General features: G+C 40.4%; 1 protein-coding gene across 1 annotated transcript in view; it reads left to right on the forward strand.

Annotated features, from left to right (window-relative positions):
* SALL3 (spalt like transcription factor 3) overlaps positions 1–20,891 on the forward strand; it is a 21,629-nt gene extending 738 nt beyond the window's left edge. The window contains exons 2-4 of the mRNA XM_009277183.2: positions 14,025–16,961; positions 17,178–17,518; positions 18,512–20,891. Coding sequence (XP_009275458.1) covers positions 14,025–16,961; positions 17,178–17,518; positions 18,512–18,943 — 3,710 coding nt within the window. The 3' untranslated portion in view covers positions 18,944–20,891. The remainder of the gene's footprint in view (positions 1–14,024; positions 16,962–17,177; positions 17,519–18,511) is intronic.
* Positions 20,892–22,030: the final 1,139 nt, after the last annotated feature.

A 22,030-nucleotide genomic window follows, 5' to 3' on the forward strand; every position in this document is an offset into this window, starting at 1 on the left:
CCCCCGCGTTGGGCCCGGCAGCGGCCGGGGGAGCGGGGGGACCGTCGCTTGGCGGCGGGCAGGGGACCCCGGTAGGAGCGGGCAGGGCCGCTCGGGTGCGTGGGGGCAGCGGAGTTGATTTCATTATTTTCGAGAGGGTTGAGCAGCAGCTTTTCGCCTCCCCCCCCCCCCCCGCTGCCTTCCCCCCTTCGCCTGCTGGCTCTGCTGCGGATGTAATTATGATCAGTGGTAGGTGACACGGAGTGCCACCACCGCCACCAGCCCCTGTCGCGCCGGCTGCAGGCAGTGGGGAAGGGTTATTTTCTCACCCATCCGCCATTCTTCGCTCCTTCCCCACACGCAGGCACACGCACACTTGCTTTTATGCATCTGGGCTGCCCAGGCTGCTGGTGAACAAGTGTCCAAAGCTGGAAAGATTTGGGCTGTAATCACTCCTTATTTCCACTTTGCTGTAATTTTTTCGAGAAGAGGGCTGCAGGGGTTTTTTCTTCCTTTTTTCTGTCTTTTTTTTTTTTTCCCCCAGTTTTAATTTCCTTAGTAGTCCTTGGCATTGCAGCATAGGCATGCCACAGCCCATACTCACTTTTCCTGGGCTAAGTTGAGAGCTTCCACTTGAAAGTTTTTCTTTTCCTCTTTGCATAGAGCCCACTGCTTGCTTAGTTTCTCGCGTAACCAAGTGGGAGCCTCAGTGTTTTCTGCTTTCTGTGTAGGCCCCTCGCTCCACTGTTTTATCCCCCCCGTCCCTGCCTTCGAAAAGAAAAAAAGTCATTCTCCTGCTTCAAAACTATAATGACTTTTAGTGGCATTTGTGGGGAGAGAAAGGCGGCAAGGTTGAAGCCTGAGGAGGATTTTGACTATTGTATCTCAACTTTACAGCCCTGAAGCTTAAGGCAGCATGAATCCACTTCATCAGGTTAAAACATCTGTCAGACTGGCAAATTGTTAAGCCTCCTGCTCCTTCCCAGGGTATTTGGGGAGCTAGGGAGTGAGTCCCACACTGTCCAGGTCTGCTAAGGGGGCTACTGCCACTTCTCCAGGAAAACCCACTTGGGTGTTGACAATAACAGACACACGGAGAAATGCTTCCTTCTGTCACAGCGGAGGAGCAAAGCAGTGCGTTTTCAAAATTTAATTTTTTTCCTTAGGAAACTGTGGTCGTGTAAAATAAATTAATATAGGCAAGCAGATGAGAATTAGTGTTTTATTATGTAAACAAGATTTGTTCAGCCCAGTCTCTGTTGGGGTGGGTTCTAGGTCTAAGAATTCATCACTAGCATTATAAACTTTTACATGCTCTGAATCCATTTCAGTACAGAAAAATAAAACCCCACTACTTCATTATGACACTCCTGGCGAGTTAATAAATTGAAAAAAATTGTTAAACTAGGTTTTTGTTTTGTTTTGTGAATCTTATCTATGTAGCCATGTCACCCGAGATTAGAACAAGAGATATGCTAAAAAGAAACGCTTGCATATGGTGGGTAGATTAAGGACAAAGAATCTTTTTGTCATGGAAATGTTTTTTTTTTTCCCCCCTTTTTTGGGGGGTTTTGTTTTGTTTACTTCATCACATAGAATTTCTCACACTTGGTTTGTTTTGTATTGCCCTCAATGACTACATGATCAAATGAATGGATTTATTTCTGCCGAATGAGAAAGACAGTCTTTCCATCAAAAGGACTACATTGCATCCCAGTGAGGAATTTTAAAGCGTTATTATTGTGGTCCCTGAATAGCACAAAATCGGCTTTCACAGCAGCCCTAAAATGCAACAACATAAATACTTTTCAGCCTTAGAAGGCTGTTATCAAAATGTGCTATGTTTCCTTTTATTAAAACATATTTTAATTAATAGAGTGAAACCCTTCATAGTTAACAATTAACAAGCGAAAGCAGTGCTGTTGGGTTTGCACTTTCATTTGGGAAATGTGAACAAGGTGGAGACAGGATACGCTAGCAGAGGGCTATCTAGTGCACATTAGTGTAATGTAAATCATTTACACGTTATCTTAGGAAGCCTAACGATTGCTATACTGAAAGCAATTTTATAGGCCAGATATAATGAGCGCTCCAAATCTCGTGAATTAAAACACTTCTGGTCAAGTCAGTGTTCTTCATTTCTGTTCACAGCTGTAATCAAGATATTGCTACAGTTCCTGAGCGTATTTTGCAACAGGCCAAAAATAGTTTGCACAGTGCAAGAATATTCCTCGTTTTTAGAAAGCAAACTGTTTAAGCAATATTATTTGATACATGTAGCCTTTTGACTAATTTGGCTGTTTATCTTCAAAGGTGGAAGTTGTTGTTAACACAAGATTAAGCAAATGAAGCTTACTATTTATTTAATGAAATTGTGTTTAATATCACCTCAGAATAATTTTATTAAGTGAAGCATTTAAAAATGAATGTCCCATAAACGTAATCCTTGGAGTGAAGGGACATTCATAGTAGCAGAGAGAAGCCTGGCAGTTTGGGGAGCAGAAACATTAGGCCGGATTTTAAGCTGGCTGGTCTCACCGTAACTTTCGTGCTAGTGTTACCACAGAAGTTTTAGAATCAGAACAAATAATTTTATAGCCAGCTTGGGCTATAGCATAACACAACTGCATTCAAACAGGGCAATGTTACGATGGTGAGAAACTGTTGGAAATCTAAGATAATTAGCAATGTCATCAACTACAGATTTATACTCAAAATCGTTTGAAATGATTTGTCAAAAGTGAAATGCTAAAAATATTTTTTAATAATTTTGAAAGGAAGTGTTAACAAACAGCTGGTGATGATATATTACTTGAACAATTGCACTGTAGAAGAGTGAACAAAAGATACCTATTAAAAAACAATATGAGGTTACTAAATTAGAAGATATGATGGAAATCATTTAAAAACAGCAGCAGAAGGACTCAAATGACTGCCTGCAGAATACAATAATCTCAGTTTCTCAATAAATGTAAGGCATTGTAATAGCTGGAATTACATTTCTTGTACACTTGCCTAATTCAACAGATTACAAATGAATCAGAATTATAGATACAATGCACATGCTTCAACTCCGATTAATTTTTATATTAAACCATGGATATAGCATTTGTATTTTTAAAGTAGGGATAATAAAAGGGTTTTTTTGTAGTGCTGAAAAGCGATTCTTAGAGTGTGCAAGTGAGGTTCTGGTAAGAGTGGTGACAAATGATGCTTTGGACTTTTTCATGCAAAGTTTCTGGCAAAGATGTATCATTGTTTAGTCTGAGGTGGAAGGGATACCTTGTAGTGAACCGTATAATGACAGTTTTCTAATGTGCCTTTTGCAATCATTTTTTTAAATATTGGACCTGTTTCCCCCACACAGTCTTCAATACATACAACGTAGTCTAAACCAATGGATCTTTTTCATTCTGGTAAAGTGGGATTGGGCTGTGCAGTTTTGAGCAGTTTGTGACTGCACTCGGTATTCTTCTGGAGTATGTACACAGACACACATGCTCCGCTACAGCAACGACACAGTTCGCTGTGGAGCAGCCAGCTTCATGTGAGTGTGTTCACTCTATCTGCATATACAGAGGGTAAAAACACATTTTGGAGGAACATGCCTACGTACAAAATAGAAGTTATTCCACATCGGTTAGACACTACTGCCTTGAAAACTTGAGAAGTCACAAGCAGCTGTCAGTAAACATAAAACTTAGGTGATTTTTGCAAATGTTTGTTCTGAGGCAACTGTGTAAGAGAAGGCTTTTTGTGTTGAAAAATAAAGGCCAAATAAGTATTGCTATAAATTGTCCCTTTGATAAGAAACGGTAATTGAAACTTCATAAATAGTTCTGCTATTACGGTAGAGACTTAACATTCAAACTGTGTAACATCTGTATTTGTATAATTTTTAAAATATTCTGTTTTGAACTGTGTTAGCAATAGGAAAATATTTGGAATAATAAGGGAAGTACAACAATCAGCCAATTTGCTGATGTACGTATAACAATGAAAGTAGACAAAACTGGGTCAGATTTTATCTGGTGGTGCTGATCTTGAGGAAGTCTTACCATCTCCTGAGGTAGACATTAAGGCTCTTTTTTAGGAGTGGTAGGGAGGAAATTCTGAAAGGTGTTCGTTTAAATTCTGTGTAATTAAGCTATTACTATGCATACATTTAGCTGTTGAAAATTACTTCTCCTTGCCTAAGAAAGAGGAAAAGCTACAATTCAAAAAAATGGGTGGCATTTTAAAAAAAGAGTAAAAACAAATTAATAATGAGTATTAGTGCCATTTCTGAAAAACAGTTTGAGTCCTGCGAATATTTTCTGGATATCTTTCCTTCATTTGATTTGTTGACTGCCAAGCCAGGACAAGCATATCTGTTGACTATCCATCAGTCAGGACATGAGTCAATCACTTTTGCTGATAACAAACCAGGTCTGGCATGACATTAAAATAGTTAAGTACTGACACATTTTCCAAAATAAAGCATGTAAAAATCATTTCTTTCGTTATATTGCATTTGTAAAATGAGAGTAATTTGCTTTTTTTTTTTTTTCAGAGGAAGCATGAGTAAATCTAGTTCCAGCAGTAAATTTTTATTGAATTGTATGTTTCAATGTAAAGGGCCAAAATCCTGTTTCCTTTACCCTCTTAAAATTTCCCACTAAATGTAGTGAAGGTTTTCCATTAATAAAAAAAGGGCATTTAAGCCAAAATACACTTTTAGGAGCTGGTTCAGTTATAGTGCTGTTGGACATAGAGTACATTTCTTCTTATCAAGGAAAACCCCTTCAAAATTGGGAAACCCAGAAAAAGAATTGTTTAAAAGGGTGACAGAAAACCATAAAGAAACACATTTAAAAAATGTGTTTCTTTTAAGTTGAAAAGAGAAAAGATACTGGACTAAAGAGTGGGGTCTTTAGTATTTCCTTGCTCTAGTTAGGGTACACAAAGTGAGCACACTTGAATAACATTTATTATCGGGTAAGTTAAATCTTTAAAAAGAGCCCTTCTGAAACTTGTATTGCCAATCTCTAATACTGGGTTCCCCCCCCCTTCACCACTAAACACCAAAAAATTTCCAAACTTTTGACACAGAGAGCGAGGCACACTGAAAGATTTGGGAAGGCTGTTGACCTCCTCCAGGAGCAGCCGGCCGGCCGGCCAGGGTGGGTGCGTGGGGCGTGGGTGCGGGAGGCGCAGGTGGGTGCAGCGTGGGTGGGTGCTGCCCTGTGCGGTCTCGCAGCGGGCTGCTGCAGGAGCTCAGCCTGCAGCCGGGGAGAAGGTGGGATTGCAGAGTGCCAGAAAGCTTCCCCAGGACTCTCCCTGAGGGTGGGTAGTTAGAAGTGCTTTGACAAGGCTTGCTGATTTAACCTTTGCCTGCTTTGCCCTGCCAGGGGTGGCCACTAGATGTCAAGCTCATAATACAATTAGTACATCTGTGCAGTTGACCTTGGCAGCGCGGCTTACCACTGTTCTGTTAAGTGTTAACACTGAATTTGAGTGTTAACTAGAGATCCCTCTGAGTTTTCTACATGCTGTACAGCTTATCAAATGCCCATCTAGTTCAGCACAAGTGTTTACAGTTCTTAAAGAAGGAAAAAGGTTTCCTTTTGTGAAGCCCAGCATCTTGAGCTGCTTAATTAACCCTGCAGGTGCCGCTGTATTTTTGTTTCAGTTAATCAAAACCAATTTGTTATTCACTGTTTCAGGAGATCTCTTCTACTGGTGCCATTTGATAATTCTGTTTTATGATTTTGTTGATGTAGTAATGTCCCCAAAGCTGGGAATGATGAAAGCTAACGAATTTGTTTAGATCTTTATGTGCTTTGCTATCCTGTGCAATACTGCAATATATGGAATGGTAAATGAGCAAAATGACTGAGCTGCACAACTGTCATCGAATCACCCCGGGTTTGCTCTTTTAAGCACTCCTGCATGTGAGTAATTTTACTCAAAGGAGTAGTGCCAGTGAGTCCAGTACTTGCAAGTTCAGTTTTGAGATGCTTAGGAAATGAAGGATTGGATCCTCACATCGGCTTCTCTTCTTGTGAGCTTCCAAACACAAATTTGTCAGCGTTTCTGTGGTTGGTCAGAGGGTGGCTGGCTTCAGTCTGCAGGGTGTTAAGAGTTACATAGTTTAAGATGTAGTTAATTATATACTTTTCAAAATAGGAAAGCTATACAGAATCTAGTGTTCTGCTTCTTTCTTCTGGTTTATTTGTTTTGTTTTGGTTTTTCCAATGTCTTTTTCATATCAGCTATGTTAGAAGTATTGACCTCGATTTTTTTTTAGGATTCCCAACAAAACTTGATGCGTTCCAAATAAACTTAGTTCCTACAAACATCAGCGTATTTGTACACAAATTCTACACAACCCGAAATTAATGTATACCTGCCATAACAGCCAACCGAATAGCTGTTTATATGATTTTGAAAAACATAACGCAGGTCTTATTTAATACAATACCTTGCGCAAATATTCCAAACAATTTGTGAAGCTTGCATCTGTTCCACATCTGCGTACCCACAGAAAGGTGCCAGTGTTTGAGATAACGAAGTGCTTCGCTGCACAGATTAGAAACTGCAAATGTTTTAAACAGAATACAGTTAGTGCCTGTGCCACAGGTGGCTGTTACTTAACAAATTCTGAGATTTAGGCTACTGAATAGATCAAACCGAGTGTGCCAGGTCAGTACCGGGTTTTGCATAGCAAGAGTGCCCTCCACTGTTCAAATCCATACTAACAGCTTTTGTGGTCTGAGAAAAAGGACAGAAAATTTTTCTATTGAGTCTGGAATTTCTTCTACATTGTTAAACACAGTAGGGGTCTCTATTTGTCTCCTCCTGTTTCACAGCTTGGGCTCAGTATGTGATAATTCATCTTTCTTTATGGGATTCAAAGCTATCATAAAGAGTTAAAAAGAATTAATTTGCAAGAAAATAAACGTGTTCTAACAATTTAAGAAAACTTTCTTTAAAAGCTCCGTCAATTGTAAGAGATGATAAAGCTAAGGAAAAAGTAATACTTTTCTTCTCAAGGATCAATACGTTGTTACAAGGCTGCTGTTTCCAAATGAATATAATTTTGAAAACAAATTTATGGGGTTTTTTTAATATATTTTCTTACTTCCTTTAATTTGTGCTTGGGGAAAAATAAATTTGTGTATTCTGATGATAGGAGTAGTAAATAATTGTCCTGTATCGGTGTGCTACGCTCAGAGTTTTATTTGTAATATTGCTTCTTTAAATATACAAAAATGCTGTGAGCTGCACTTGGAAATGATTATTGGATTTGCATGTGAGAGCATTTTATACACCTGTCTTCATAGTTAGCAGACGTTTTATCTTTAGCTGATGTTAATGAACACAGTTTTTTCTGCAACTTCTTCACAGTTCATACACTGCTTCTCAGTGAAAGATCAGTGGGGTTTTTTCTTCCTGAAAGAAATTCCTACATTTAGAAAATATTGTCTCGATTACGCAGCTCTGAATGTAGAAACAATAGTAATTAATACAACACTTTTCCATGCTTTCATTTGTATTCTTGCATATAGTCTAAAAAGAAGCTTCAGAAAATAATTTACTCACACATTTGTTGGATTCCTTTACAAGACACTTTTGTTTGAATGCTTCAGGAAGGTACCAGCAATTTGAAACAGATGAAAGCCTAGAAAATGTTGATTCTCTTACCTGATTTTATCCAAGTGTCTTATGAATCATACATAATTTGAGGATTTTGTGGTACAGAGTAACAAAATATAACAAAATACTGAATTGTCAGAGAACATTTGATTGTAATTGTCCTCATTTAATATAACTGAAAAGGTGCTTTTCAGGTCATTTACATGTACACAACTAGAGGTGATTTAAGTTGAGACAAAATGAGAAGATTCAGCAGCAAAGATGAAACACAGTGGAGTCGGTTGGGGCTTTTTCCAGACTGGAAGTAGTTAGTCCTAAGAAAGGGGGCATTTAATAAACAGCATACGTTTTCAGAATTAACCTGACTAGAATGTGATGTTTAATTTCAGTCTGTTTCACAAAAGTAGATGGCAGCATTTTTGAAGCATCCATGCGTTAAATTTTCCCTTGCACATCACGCAAGAGGCTTTCCTCTCACACAGAGCAGAAAGACGTATGCCTGCGATAAAAATTCAGAACTAGTAAAGCCAGGTTTACAAATCCTGCGTGCGTGTAGTCAGAAGCTGTGGCAATTTTTTCTCAACTCTACACATTTCCTGACGGTGACTGAAGGACCCACAGCACCCTTTCAGCCCTCTCCCTTCCTCTCGGACGGCGAGAAAGCAGGCCGACACCATCCTCCCTGCAGCCATGCGTTGCTCCAGCCTGAAAAGCGTTTGGTGGGTACGCTTAGTGAGGGTGGCAGAGCAAAGCCTCCCGGCATCAACCCCCTGTACCCCCTTCGTCAAGTCAGCGGAGCACCTGAGCGGCTTCAGGTATCACCATCCCAAAGTGACTTTCTCAAAATACCTTCGTCTGAATTTCTGTGGGCTAATTTTAGGGCCAGACCCCAGTGATGCAAAGTGGCAGCACTCTGCTGGAGCCACCGCAGCTCTGCGGGTTGGTACCTGCTTAGGAGCTCGCCCCGGGTACCGTTTGAGAGATGTTGCCTGTAATTTTTCACCTGTTTTCATAGGGTAAGCTTTACGTGCTGTAATTCATCTTGCATCCCGTAGCAGCTTCAGATTAGTCTGTTAGCTGTTAGACTGCTAATGAGAAAAAGAAAATAACTGAGAGGTTATTAGTGGCTGAGATCCTGACTGCTTGACAAAACTCCCATTCAACACCTTTTGTGTAACTAAGAACTGCAAAATTCAGCCCATGTCTATAAGATTAAGCAAGTGCTCGATTGATTCCCCCAAAGTCCTTGAAAATTTTTACTGCACCACATCCTCACTGTAATAATAAAAATGATTGTTTCTCTTCAGGAAAAATAAAAGAAAAAAGATTAAATTCTTCAGTACTTAATGGATTTAATCACTTTGTAATGTATTGGAAAAGGAAAGCAAGCTATAAAACATAAGGAAACATGGAAAAATGCTATGTTTTCCTGTAATAGGTATATGCTGTAACTAAAAACAAAAATTAATTTTTAGCTCAGTATTTTAACATTTAAAATTTTTAATAATCTGGAGTAATGATAAAATTTTGGTATTGCTTTCTGTCATTCATAAAGTGATCGAGTTTTAACAAACAACAAAAATATCCTTTTATGTGGAGGCATATGCTTTTAATCTTTATTCCCTGTTGAAGTTGGTGAGGACTTACACTTCAAAAGCAACAATAAATACAGTACCTTAGTGCTTTCATATTAATAAGTACTACTGAAAGGGATGTTAAAAACCGCATTTGTGAAATACTGGGGCAACGCCCATTTCTCCAATACACACACACACATATATACACACACATTAAAAAATATTTATCAGTCGTTATTTTCAGTCTTGCCCCCCCCCCCCCCCCCCGCGGCTCTGGGTGAGAGGGGCAACCACAGAAAGACTGCAGTTTGCATGACTAGTTCATACTCCTTCAATCCCATTAATTTCAGTGGTGTGTCTAATGTGAGTAAAGGCTGCTCATTTGAGTAGGAGTTGTTGGATTGAGCCCATAGCCTGTTGTTCTGTGAAGCATCTTAGTAGCCTCAGTGTGCTGTGCAGGGAATGTACCGTCATCTATGGCAAAGCAGCGTTTACTTCGGTGCCATCTGAGTCACCTGCTTGCTTACCAGTCCAAGAAAGTGAAGCTTTGAGAGAGATTTAACTTGTCTGTTTTCTTAAGAAATGCCAAAATAATTTATCCTAAATGGAAAATACTGTGGTGAGGTTCTTTGTATGTCTACTTTGAAGTTGATTCGGGGGGGGGGGGGGGGGACCTGGGGTCGCTGTCTCTAGCATTGTTCTCTAAAATATTTTTCAAAAGCAGTCCTTGAATATTTCAAGACAGGTGATGGATGAGATGAATGTGCTTGGATTGGTCACTTGAAAAGTATTCTCACTATTTTCAAGGCTTGGGAGTTGAGAGAAGGAGGAATATAAAAGAGCTGTAGGTCCCCAGTTAGTATGGGAGCAAGCCTGGTCGCCCTGAGATAGCACAAAACTAGCCATTTCTTTCATTGAGAACAGAGCTGAGCACTGATCATCTGAGAAATACCTATACTGCTGTATTCCACTTGTACTTTTTCACAAGTTATATTTCAAATGCAAACTGCTGCTGCTTTGAGTTCATGAATTAGGACACTAGACTGGTTACTATCTTGAAATGCTGAACAGGTCCATATTGATACCTCCTGACAGTGGGCATCAGTAGTTTAGGTTTCTGTTGGAAGCTTACACATTATACATACTAGTTTTGACATATATAGATCATGAGACTGTCTTCTAGTGCAGAAAATAATACCTGTTTTGACTGTAAATTTTCACATTTGGGCTTGTTGATTACTGTACAGTGTCTGAAATAATTAGCTTGCTGGTGTTTGATCAGCTTGTTCTAGATCAGAGGACAGCCATATTTGAATGGCTATATTGCCTGAATCCATCACTAATTACTTAAACCTTTTGTGCAAGGTTTGTTTAGAGAAAGCTCTCCTTAAACAAAAGAATAGTGATATATAGATAAAAACCTGGAAGAGGAGCCTCACAGTTTGCAGCTTCTTTTAGAATCAATCCTCCTTTGCAACCATGCCTTAATAGTAGTAGTAGTAGTAGCAGTAGTAGTAGTAGTTGTAGTGGTGGTAGTAGTAGTAATAATAATAATAATGATAGGCAACTCTTACCCAGCTTGCCAAAGTTTGGAAATAAGCACTGGAAAATCTCCTCAGTGAAAGCCTTAGGAGAGACGTGGTCCCTCCGTGCGTGGTCGGTACTATCAACCAGGGAACTCAGTAGATTCTGAGTAAGGACCAGAGGATCAGGGCCCCCCGACTGTAAAAATGTAAATCTGTAATGTAAACAAGGATTTGTTTGAGTTGTCTTAGTTTGGAAAGACTCTGGAGAGAGGTGAGCGTGTTGGGTGCCTCGCTGGTCTGTACTCTGCATGCTTTCACTTTGCGAAAGCTGAAGTACGCACTGAAAATGTGGTTTGGAAGTCTGCTTTTTCACTTACTCATTTTGGGAGGCTTTAGGTTTTTCAACATATGATTTAGCATATCTGCGGCCAATACACTCTTTTTCTGTGGTGAATCATGTTATCTTCTGTGATATTTTTGTAACACAATGTGATAGTTAAGTTTCTACAGAAGCATTTGCCATAAGGATTAGTCAGTCTAGTATTGTCTAGCAACAGCTATAGATTATTGATCTTAACCCAAACAGTGTAACAGCTTCAGCACTTTGTGCAGAAGTCTTAAATAATATTTGACTGTTTTCAATTGCATTTTATTCCCCCCTCCCAAAAGGGAAAAAAGGAAGGGAAAAAATCCAGTAGTACTCGAAGTAGAGTTTTCCTTTTAGCTAGTAAGTACAGTAGAATTTTGTGTAAATCATATTTAAAATTAGAAAAAAAACATTCAGTGATCATTTCTTAATAGAAAATGCGTGTCTTATTTAGTGGCAGCCACTGGATATATAAATGTATAAATACATAGTGCCATTTTAACAGTTTTTTGAAGGTACAGTTTTGGAAGGTACAGGGAAATAACAAGTTTGAGATGCTCTAGAAGGCTAGGAAATAGTATTCAGGGCACAGATTTATCACCTTTATCAGCCAAAACTCCCCGCTGAAATCTGTAGGGAGTGTTAGCTCAGCGAAGACTGAAAGAACTGACATGTAATTTTGTCAAAAGCGATTTTATAGTTAATGTTCTGTAAAAACCTCTTTTTTAAAAGTAACCGGAACATCTCAAGATTACACTTTTCTTTTATTTTGCACTACTACCTTTTTTTCGTAACTGTTTCTGTTGTAATGATAAGTTCTGAATTTCTTGGCAATCTTTTTTTTAGGCATTCTATAATATTGCCTGGTATATTCATAGCTACATGAAGCTTTTTTCATACTAAGCATAGGATATTGAGGGTATCGGCCCAATCCTGCTCCATCAAAGTCGATGGAAGTTTTGCCATTCATTTTAGTAGAAACAGGATTGGACGCTTTATTTGCTTACTATGCCTATCTTCAATACAAATCAGCTATGTCTTTGCTTCTAGCTATGCTCAACCTCATTACAGATACACATTACATTCCTTGCTCTGACAGGATACTTAGACTACCAGCATTCTATTATCATGCAGAATTTAGTAGAAGAACTTGTTAATTGTCGGCTATTTTATTTTTATTTTTAGTTGTGCAATTTTTTCATGATGTTGAATTATGGTGCTAATTTAAAAAAAAAAAAAAATAGGATCCAGGAAAATAAAATAAGAGTGCAGCTTGGGATATCATGATTGCAGAAAACATTCTTTTTGTTTTCTGTTTCAATTAAGAGACCACGTCTCTTTTTTTAGAGAAATAGAATATGGCTATTTAATTTAAACCTTAGCACAGGGTTTTTGCCGAGCATTCTTCCTGAGTATAAAATAAAATAAACCGATAGACATCTTAATACGTTCTCTTTCAGTACGAAAACAATAAATTATTGATATGGCAAGAAGACTCGGAGCTGCTTTTCTCACGTACTCAAATGCATATAACAAAAACTGATTTACAGCTGTCATTCTCTTCTACTGAACTGATTTGCTGTTGTCACTTGATCTGTGGGCTGACGAAAAGCAGTTAGGTCCAGAGCAGCAAATGGAACCTGAGTAATTACCTACATTCCTTCTCACCCACATGACAAAAAAAAAACCCTAAAAATGTTATTGTATGTTGATTTCTTATTCCTGCGCAGCTATTTATTTGATCAGGTGTGAATTAGAATTCCGTTCATTAAACATGCTTGTTATTCGGCACAAGAGGGTAACGCGAGTCAGAGGAAGTAGCTGCCTACAACAGTAATTAAACATGTGTAACCAATTAGTGGGTTTTCCAGTATGGCACAAGCATATAATTTGCTGAGTCTTTCTATGAGAATAGATGAAAATAGGTACAAAAAGTGTGCCTGACTACAACATTCTCATGTTAAACATATCAATGTAAATGAACTTTAAATATATAATTTCTAGTTTGTTAACAAACCTCTCTTTTGGCTAAAATGAACTCTATTGGCTAATAGCAATAACATGTAATTTAATGTGGGGTTTTTTGCTAGAGAAATATTGCATCTGACAGAGCCAATTAATTGTATTAACAATATTAATTTTATGGCTAGGATATAGGACGTCCAGTTTAGGTATCGCAGAACAACTAATTTCAGCAGCATTTAACGGCATTTCTAAGCAAAGTACAAAAAGACGTAATGCTAGTTTATGCGCCTACCTTTGGGATAGGAAGACTTTCCTTTTCTGAGTCAAAATGCTAGAAGTGCTTACACACTCTTGTTACTTTTATAAATGAATTCATTTCATTGAAAATTCTTAAGTTAAATAAATGCTTATTGATTTAAAAGGTTATATAGAATTACATTAAATTCATGGTGTCTCAACACTGTATAAAGATAATAAATCTAGGTAGTCCAGGACCACACTTGAGTAACAGAGGCCCAGTTTGTCCTGTCAGGTGCTGATTTGAGTTTGAAAGGTTACAGATTAGTTTAGCAATGTTAAGTGAACTGGCAAAGGCATCTCTAATTTTGCTGGAAATGAGGAAGCTTGATGGTAAAAGGGAATCCTAATGAGTCCATCGAAAGCTTGCTTTGTACCCAACAGACAAGGTGCTGTGAATTGTATGAAAATATTGGAAATCAATGGCTTCTATGGAATTTCATTAAGAAGCAGTATCCACAATTGATAGCACCTCATAATTTGATGGATTGTGCTAAGAAAATGATTAGCTAGGTAGAAAGAGTCATAGAATACACACGCTGGGACCTCAGAAATGTTGAAGTGGGGCAATTTGTACAAAATAAAAAATACTGATTTTACTTATGTGCAAAATTTTTAAATGTAGGGAGAGTTGTCTTGCAAGCCATTGGCTGATACAATCTTTTGATTTTCTAGCAGTCCCAGGAGAAGGAGCAGATGATGGTGATAGCGGGAACGAGAGCAGGAGCGGAAGCGAAGAAACCAACGTTTGTGAGAAATGCTGTGCCGAGTTCTTCAAGTGGACGGACTTCCTGGAGCACAAAAAGAGCTGCACTAAAAACCCCCTGGTGCTGATCGTGAACGAAGATGAAGCAGCTCCACCCCCCGCTGAGGAGTTCCCTGAGCCCTCGCCCGCTAGCTCTCCTAGTGACCAGGCAGAGAGTGAAGCTGCTGAAGAAGGCGTCCAGGCAGAAAACAATGATAGCTCTGAGGTAAAAAACACGGAAAAGGAAGAAGAGCCAATGGAGGTAGAAACTTCTGCGGAGAAAAGTTTCCAGAATCAAGGCACCTCAAACACAGCTACTCTTCTACCTCAGATCCCTGAACCATCTTCCATGACAAGCTATAACATGCCAAACACCAATGTCACGCTAGAGACTCTGCTGAGCACTAAAGTGGCGGTCGCGCAGTTCTCGCAGAGCGCACGGACCACCGCTTCCGCGAGCATCAGCAGCGGGGTGACAGCCGTGGCCATCCCCATGATCCTGGAGCAGCTCATGGCCCTGCAGCAGCAGCAGATTCACCAGCTCCAGCTAATTGAGCAGATCCGTAGTCAAGTGGCAATGATGAACCGCCAGCCACTACGGCCGTCCCTCAACCCAGTCGTGGCTGCCCAGGGTGGTCCCGGGCAGGCATCCAACCAGCTGCAGGGGTTTGCCACCAGCGCTGCCGTCCAGCTCACTGCAGTCATTCCTCCCGCCATCGTGGGGCAGGCCGCCAGCGGTCAGCCCGCTGCCTTTGACGGCTCTCAGCACATCTCAAGACCTACATCTGGAGCAAGTACGCCCAATATATCCAGCGGTGGCTCTTCTGCCCCACCTGAATCAAGTGTACCTTCCTCCTCGAACGCAATTACGTCCATAACTCCCGTTTCCGTGTCAAACGCTCCTAACAGTGCTTCGCAGCCCCAGAATGCTTCGACTCCGCCTTCAATAGGACATGGAAGCCTCACCTCAGTGTCCAGCCTGCCAAACCCACTTCTACCTCAGACTTCATCAAATAGTGTGATCTTCCCCAATCCGCTGGTTAGCATCGCTGCAACGGCTAACGCGCTAGATCCTCTGTCCGCCCTTATGAAGCACCGTAAAGGAAAGCCACCAAATGTGTCAGTGTTTGAACCCAAGTCAAGCTCTGAGGATCCCTTTTTTAAACACAAATGCCGATTTTGTGCCAAGGTCTTTGGAAGTGACAGTGCTTTACAAATTCACCTCCGCTCGCATACAGGCGAAAGACCTTTTAAATGTAACATATGCGGAAACCGCTTTTCCACAAAGGGCAACCTGAAAGTTCATTTTCAGAGGCATAAAGAGAAATACCCTCATATTCAGATGAACCCTTATCCTGTTCCAGAATACCTCGATAACGTGCCCACCTGCTCTGGAATCCCATACGGGATGTCGCTGCCCCCCGAAAAGCCGGTCACAACGTGGTTAGACAGCAAACCTGTTTTACCAACCGTCCCGACTTCCATCGGGCTCCAGCTGCCCCCCACTATACCCGGTGTGAACAGCTACGGAGATTCTCCAAGTATCACTCCTATGAGCAGGTCACCCCAGAGGCCTTCTCCTGCCTCCAGTGAATGCACTTCTCTATCCCCGAGCCTCAACACTTCTGAGTCAGGCGTTCCAGCATCTGCCGAATCCCCGCAGCCCGTTCAGAGTGGCACATCTCTGACCAAGGCAGAACCTGTCACTCTGCCTCCCACGAGCACGCGGCTCGGGGACGTTTCTGCAGGTGGGCAAGTTTCCACAGCTTCCACGTCTTCAATTTCTACTGCTGTTACGGACAGCAACGTTGCAACAAGCCTCCCAAACCCTGTGCTTCCAGCAGTGTCTGACCAGTTTAAGGCAAAGTTTCCATTTGGTGGTCTGCTAGACTCTATGCAAACGTCAGAAACCTCAAAACTACAACAGCTAGTGGAGAACATTGATAAGAAGATGACAGATCCAAATCAATGCGTCATTTGTCACCGTGTGCTTAGTTGTCAGAGCGCTCTCAAGATGCATTACAGAACGCATACAGGAGAAAGACCATTTAAATGCAAAATTTGTGGACGTGCCTTTACTACGAAAGGCAATCTAAAAACACATTTTGGAGTTCATCGAGCGAAGCCACCACTTAGAGTACAGCACTCGTGTCCCATTTGTCAGAAGAAATTTACAAATGCTGTTGTTCTTCAGCAGCACATTCGTATGCATATGGGCGGGCAAATTCCAAACACGCCGCTACCAGAGGGCTTCCAGGACGCCATGGACTCAGAGCTTTCCTACGATGAGAAGAACGTTGACACGCTGAGCAACTTCGACGATGACATTGATGAAAATTCTATGGAGGAGGACCCAGAGCTAAAGGACACGGCAAGTGACTCATCCAAACCCCTTATCTCTTACTCTGGGTCATGTCCTTCTTCACCACCTTCTGTGATCTCCAGTATTGCTGCTTTGGAGAATCAAATGAAAATGATTGATTCTGTCATGAACTGTCAGCAGCTGACCAGTTTAAAATCTATAGAAAATGGATCAGGGGAAAGTGACCATTTGAGCAATGACTCCTCATCAGCCGTTGGTGATCTCGAAAGCCAGAGTGCAGGCAGCCCTGCAATGTCAGAGTCTTCTTCCTCCATGCAAGCTTTGTCTCCTGTAAATAGCAATAGTGAAAGTTTCAGATCAAAGTCCCCAGGGCTCAGTAACCAGGAAGAGCCACAAGAAATACAATTAAAGACAGAAAAACCAGACAGTCCACCACCCGCAACTGAAAATGGAGGCGCATTAGATCTGACATCCACCAACCCGGGAAGACCGGTCATCAAAGAGGAGGCTCCTTTTAGTCTGCTGTTCCTGAACAGAGAACGTGGTAAGTTTAAAAGTACTGTTTGTAATATCTGTGGCAAGCCTTTTGCTTGTAAGAGTGCATTGGAAATTCACTACCGCAGCCATACTAAAGAACGTCCATTTGTTTGTACAGTCTGCAGTCGTGGGTGTTCCACTATGGGTAATTTAAAACAGCACTTACTGACGCACAAATTAAAAGAGCTGCCTTCTCAGTTATTTGAACCCAACTTTACTCTAGGTCCCAGCCAAAGTACTCCTAGCCTGGTCACCAGTACAGCGCCTACCATGATCAAAATGGAAGTGAATGGTCACAGCAAGCCGATCTCTTTGGGTGAGGTTCCCTCGCTTCCAGCTGGAATCCAGGTTCCTGCTGCACCACAGACAGTGATGAGTCCGGGGATCACCCCTATGCTGGCACCCCCCCCTCGCCGGACTCCCAAGCAGCACAACTGTCAGTCATGTGGGAAGACCTTCTCCTCAGCAAGTGCACTGCAGATACACGAGCGCACCCATACCGGTGAAAAACCGTTTGGTTGCACAATCTGTGGTAGAGCTTTTACCACAAAGGGGAATCTTAAGGTAAGAGGCCAAATAAAACTGTAAAGGCTCGGGGCGGGGGTTTAAGGCACTGTGCTTGAACTCAGCAGGTTTTAGTGCTAAGTGTTTGTCCCAAAGGCAGGAGAGAAGGGAGCTTCAAGGAAATGCTTGCTGTACAGTGGTGGTTATTATGCTTCCACTATGTTGAAGAAAGGGACTGGAAAACAGCTGTGCAATGATGCGAACTTTAAAAATGCTTCCGGGTGTACGTGCATGCAGGTTGTAGTTCTCCTGACAGACGTGATGGCACACACGGTCAGCTGATGGACGTGTTCTGGCAGTTCTTGTGGACCATGGGTGCAAAATAACCTCGCTATAAACCAGAAACGCGGAACTTGCCCAGCTTCTTGGGCACCTCTCAAGTTTCCACTTCCTATTCTGCTTTGCAGCCATTGCAGACTGGAAAGCTGTTTCCCACTGATTTACAGTGGGTTACTACAGGACTGACGCCTCTTATTCCCGCAGTCTGGTTAACCATCAGGACACAGCCTGGGGAATACATTTTTAAATGTCCGTTTTTAAAATATTAAATTTAGCAAAATAATCGATACCTCTGACATGAGATAAAATATGATGAAAATAGACAAGATGTAAAAAGGGGAATGGCAGAAAAAACCTCCCATATCCTAGTACAAGTAATGCCCTTGGTAATCTTCAGTATGTGAGGACTTCCAGCTTGCATGTGAAATTGTCTGACCTAAGAGGATATGTACTCTTTATTCTTGCGGCACTGCATTTGTTTTCACTGAGAAGAAACAAATGCACGTTGAAAAATTACTACGGAGCTGGGTTTTCTTTGTATATGTTGACTGGGCCTTAGAACTGTGTCTTAACTGGAATTGATTTGTTTTCAATGCAAATTAAAAGGCATGTTTTTAAAAAGCAAGCGATACTGTAAGTAACAGCATTTCAGGCCAGCCACCTCACCAGAACGTGCTAACTTGGGGGTGCTTCTTGTCCCCGTTTGCTCCGCAGGTCCACATGGGAACTCACATGTGGAATAACGCCCCTGCACGCCGTGGCCGCCGCCTCTCCGTGGAAAACCCCATGGCTCTGCTCGGTGGCGACGCGCTCAAGTTCTCCGAGATGTTCCAGAAGGATTTGGCAGCTCGGGCCATGAACGTTGACCCCAATTTTTGGAACCAATACGCTGCAGCTATCACTAATGGACTTGCTATGAAGAACAATGAGATTTCTGTCATACAGAACGGAGGCATTCCCCAGCTCCCAGTAAGTCTAGGCGGAGGCGCCATCCCGCCTCTGAGTAACCTTACCGGTGGCATGGACAAAGCTCGCACGGGCAGCAGCCCTCCCATTGTCGGTCTGGACAAAGCAAGTTCTGAAACGGGAGCCAGTCGTCCATTCACCAGATTTATTGAGGATAATAAAGAGATTGGCATAAATTAAAAGCATTCATTCCGAATAACTGTTGGACCGCTACGCGACACAACACTTGTCCTGTTCCATGTACAGCTTTTGAAGCTAAGCATTAGTTTCCTGACCTAACTGCATAGGTTCCCTTTAAAGTTTTACCCATAGCAGAAATACATAACTTTGTGGCTGCTGAAAAGTTGTCTTGCAAGATCTGCATGGTACTTCTTTCAACAGTGAGTTTGACTGTTACTGAGAACTTTGAAACCTTTTAATTTAACAGAAAACAAACAAACAAATCATGGGATAACTTCATTAGAAACAGAAAGAGGCTAGTCTACGTCCACTTTGCTTCTTACAAAACTTACTATCACCTGAGAAAGGGGGGCTTCATTACGGCATTCTGTCACACTTATTTGCTGGTTTTGTTCAAATTAGTTAGCAACTTGGACTATGTTTTTAGGAATCTTAATCTTAAATAAGTGATTTAGTACCCCAATGCTGTGTATTATTACAGTATCCTTGTCTGTAGTATTTATAATGTTAAGATTATGCGGGTAACAGACAATATACTAGCCCCAAACTTAAATGAAGCTTTTGTACTGCAAAATACATCTGGCTATGTGATTTTTCTTTTTTTTTTTTTCTTTTAAAGCGAGTTTTGTTTTACTATAAATAAGTGGTTTATTTCAATGCAGGCAAAATTGTGAAGTTTTATTGGGAAAGATAGCATGCTTTTCATGTGCAAGTACCTGTCAGTAACAAACCTTTTTTTATTTAAATATTTGTAGCTGCTATGTGGACAGTTGTTCTATTAAATGAAAAAAAAATGTAGTGTGGACTTTAGCTCAATGATTGGAAAACAAGAAACAGACAAACCTTAGCACCATAAATTATTCACAACATTATAAACAGTTGTGAGTAAATACTCCATGTTATCAAAGCTGTACAATAAAAAGGTAATGTTTGTATAATGTGGTTGCAAACTCTTAATTTATACTATTGCACTTTTAGTATTTTGTATTAGGGAGGTTTGTCTATAATTTGAAACTGAACAAAGATGTAAACTATTTTATAAATAGTACTTTGACTTAAGGATTGAGGAGGAGAACGCTGTTGCAGTTTCTTGTTTTGTTTTAAGGTCAAACAATGAGAGATCTCTATTAACTAAGCAGAAAAGCCGCAGAGAACTGTCAGATCCTTAGGAAATATGGGGCCTGCCATTTCTTAAATGGAAATGATTCATTTAACTTTTCTACAAAGCCCACTTAAAAGCGTGACCACCCCCGACAGAATTCTGATACATTTATCTTAGGAGTGTAATATTAATACAAGCCTAGGATAGAGGAAGGAGAACATTGTGTAGGTTTAATTTTACTGTAATCTGTTCTGTCTCTTTCACACATACCCATGAGAAAGATGTCGACTGCCTAATAACACGGGAACAAAATAGTAACTTTTGGGCAGCGTGAGCAGTAGTAACATACAAATATTCTGTATTTATTTCCAACTTGCTGATTATCTTCTCAGATTGCTCCAAAGCACAATGTACTCTGATTAATCGAATATAATTTTATGTTGATTGCATTGTTTAAATTACACCGAGTAAGTAAAGGGAATGGTTCCACTCATAAGCTAGGCTGGGGATGCTGAGGAGACTGGGGCTTAATCAAAACTTGAACAGTAAACGTTTTGTGTACTACCTCATTTTTGTGCATTACAAGCATGGTGGAGTTGACACTATGAACTTCTGTCCAGCAGAATTGCTTGAGGGACATTATGGGTAGCTGGGTAACAGCGCAAGGAGTTTTATGCCCCTGAAGAACGAATCAGACAGTGAGGTCTTCTCAGTTGAGACTGAAAAATAGGACAATCTTTCTTATACAACAAAAACCATTACTGTAAGAGGATGGACTATTTCTGCCATCATGTAATGGAGTGAAAAGAGGTTCAAAGACTTATTAGCTGTTTGTTTCTATTGGAAATGAACAATGAGCTCTACAGCTCCATTTTCTACAGTGATGCGATAGAGATATATAGATATATATATCTATATATAAGCAAAATTATATATCTGTAGCACCTCTACAATATAACATCTTTTTTGCCACAGTGTGTGGGTGGTTAGGGGTGTTTCCAAGCATTGAAAAAAAGAAAACTGAGGTGGCTTAATGTTGCTGTATTTCAGCAATTGAATGTTTTTATTTATCTGTGTCATTTTTGGTGTGACTTTCTTTTTTTGTTAGTATTTGGTACCATGTAGTGTTATCTCTATTCCCTAAAGGATGTGTATAACTTAAAAAAAGAAAGAAAAAAAAAGAGAAGAAAAAATGAAAAAGGAAAAAAAGAAAAAAAGATGTAAAGTGTTGTAAATAAGATGGTTGATGATGGTACAGTAAGACTGACCCCATTTTGTATTCAGGGTTAGGTCATTCCTCTCTGCATGGTGAAGAGAGACACTATTTTTATACTGCGATACCATGTAGGGCTAGGAGCCTCCCTGAACCAGCTGGGAATTGTTACCTAGATCCAATATTTTTTATTATTAAATCTTGTTGGCTTGACACATCTACTGATTGAAATGGATGTCTTAGTCTAGGTTACTATTTTTGTCATATGGAATTGAATAAAATGCAGGATGTAATATTATTTCTGAATTGCGTTCCTTGATTATTCTAATAACAGAGCAAGGTATGAGACTAAGGTCACTTGTGGTAGATTGGTGTCAATGACTTCTAATCGTCGCATCTGAAAATCGGAATACGGCCGACACCTTATATTCAAATGCTATTCTAATATATATTAACAGTGCAAAGGGGTAGAATTATTAAAGTCTCTTTTCCAACGAAAATAAATCCTAAGAGTATTTCTCGCAAGACAGTAGAACAAAAAAAAAAAACATTTTGGAGGGGGGAAAACAGCCTTTGGAAGGACTACTGTTTCAAATTGTCTGCTTTCTGAACACTTACCATGTACTGTCTACTAAAAAAGCCTCCTTTTCATGTTGTTTAAACATCTGCCTAATATTCACGATACACTGCATGATAAAATTTGGGAACAAATTTATCAGGAGCAGTTCAAATTCTAAAATACAAAAAAAAAAGAAAAAAATTGACAACTCGC

This window comes from Aptenodytes forsteri, unplaced genomic scaffold, assembly GCF_000699145.1.
Source record: "Aptenodytes forsteri isolate BGI_AS27 unplaced genomic scaffold, ASM69914v1 Scaffold338, whole genome shotgun sequence".
Lineage (NCBI taxonomy): Eukaryota > Metazoa > Chordata > Aves > Sphenisciformes > Spheniscidae > Aptenodytes > Aptenodytes forsteri.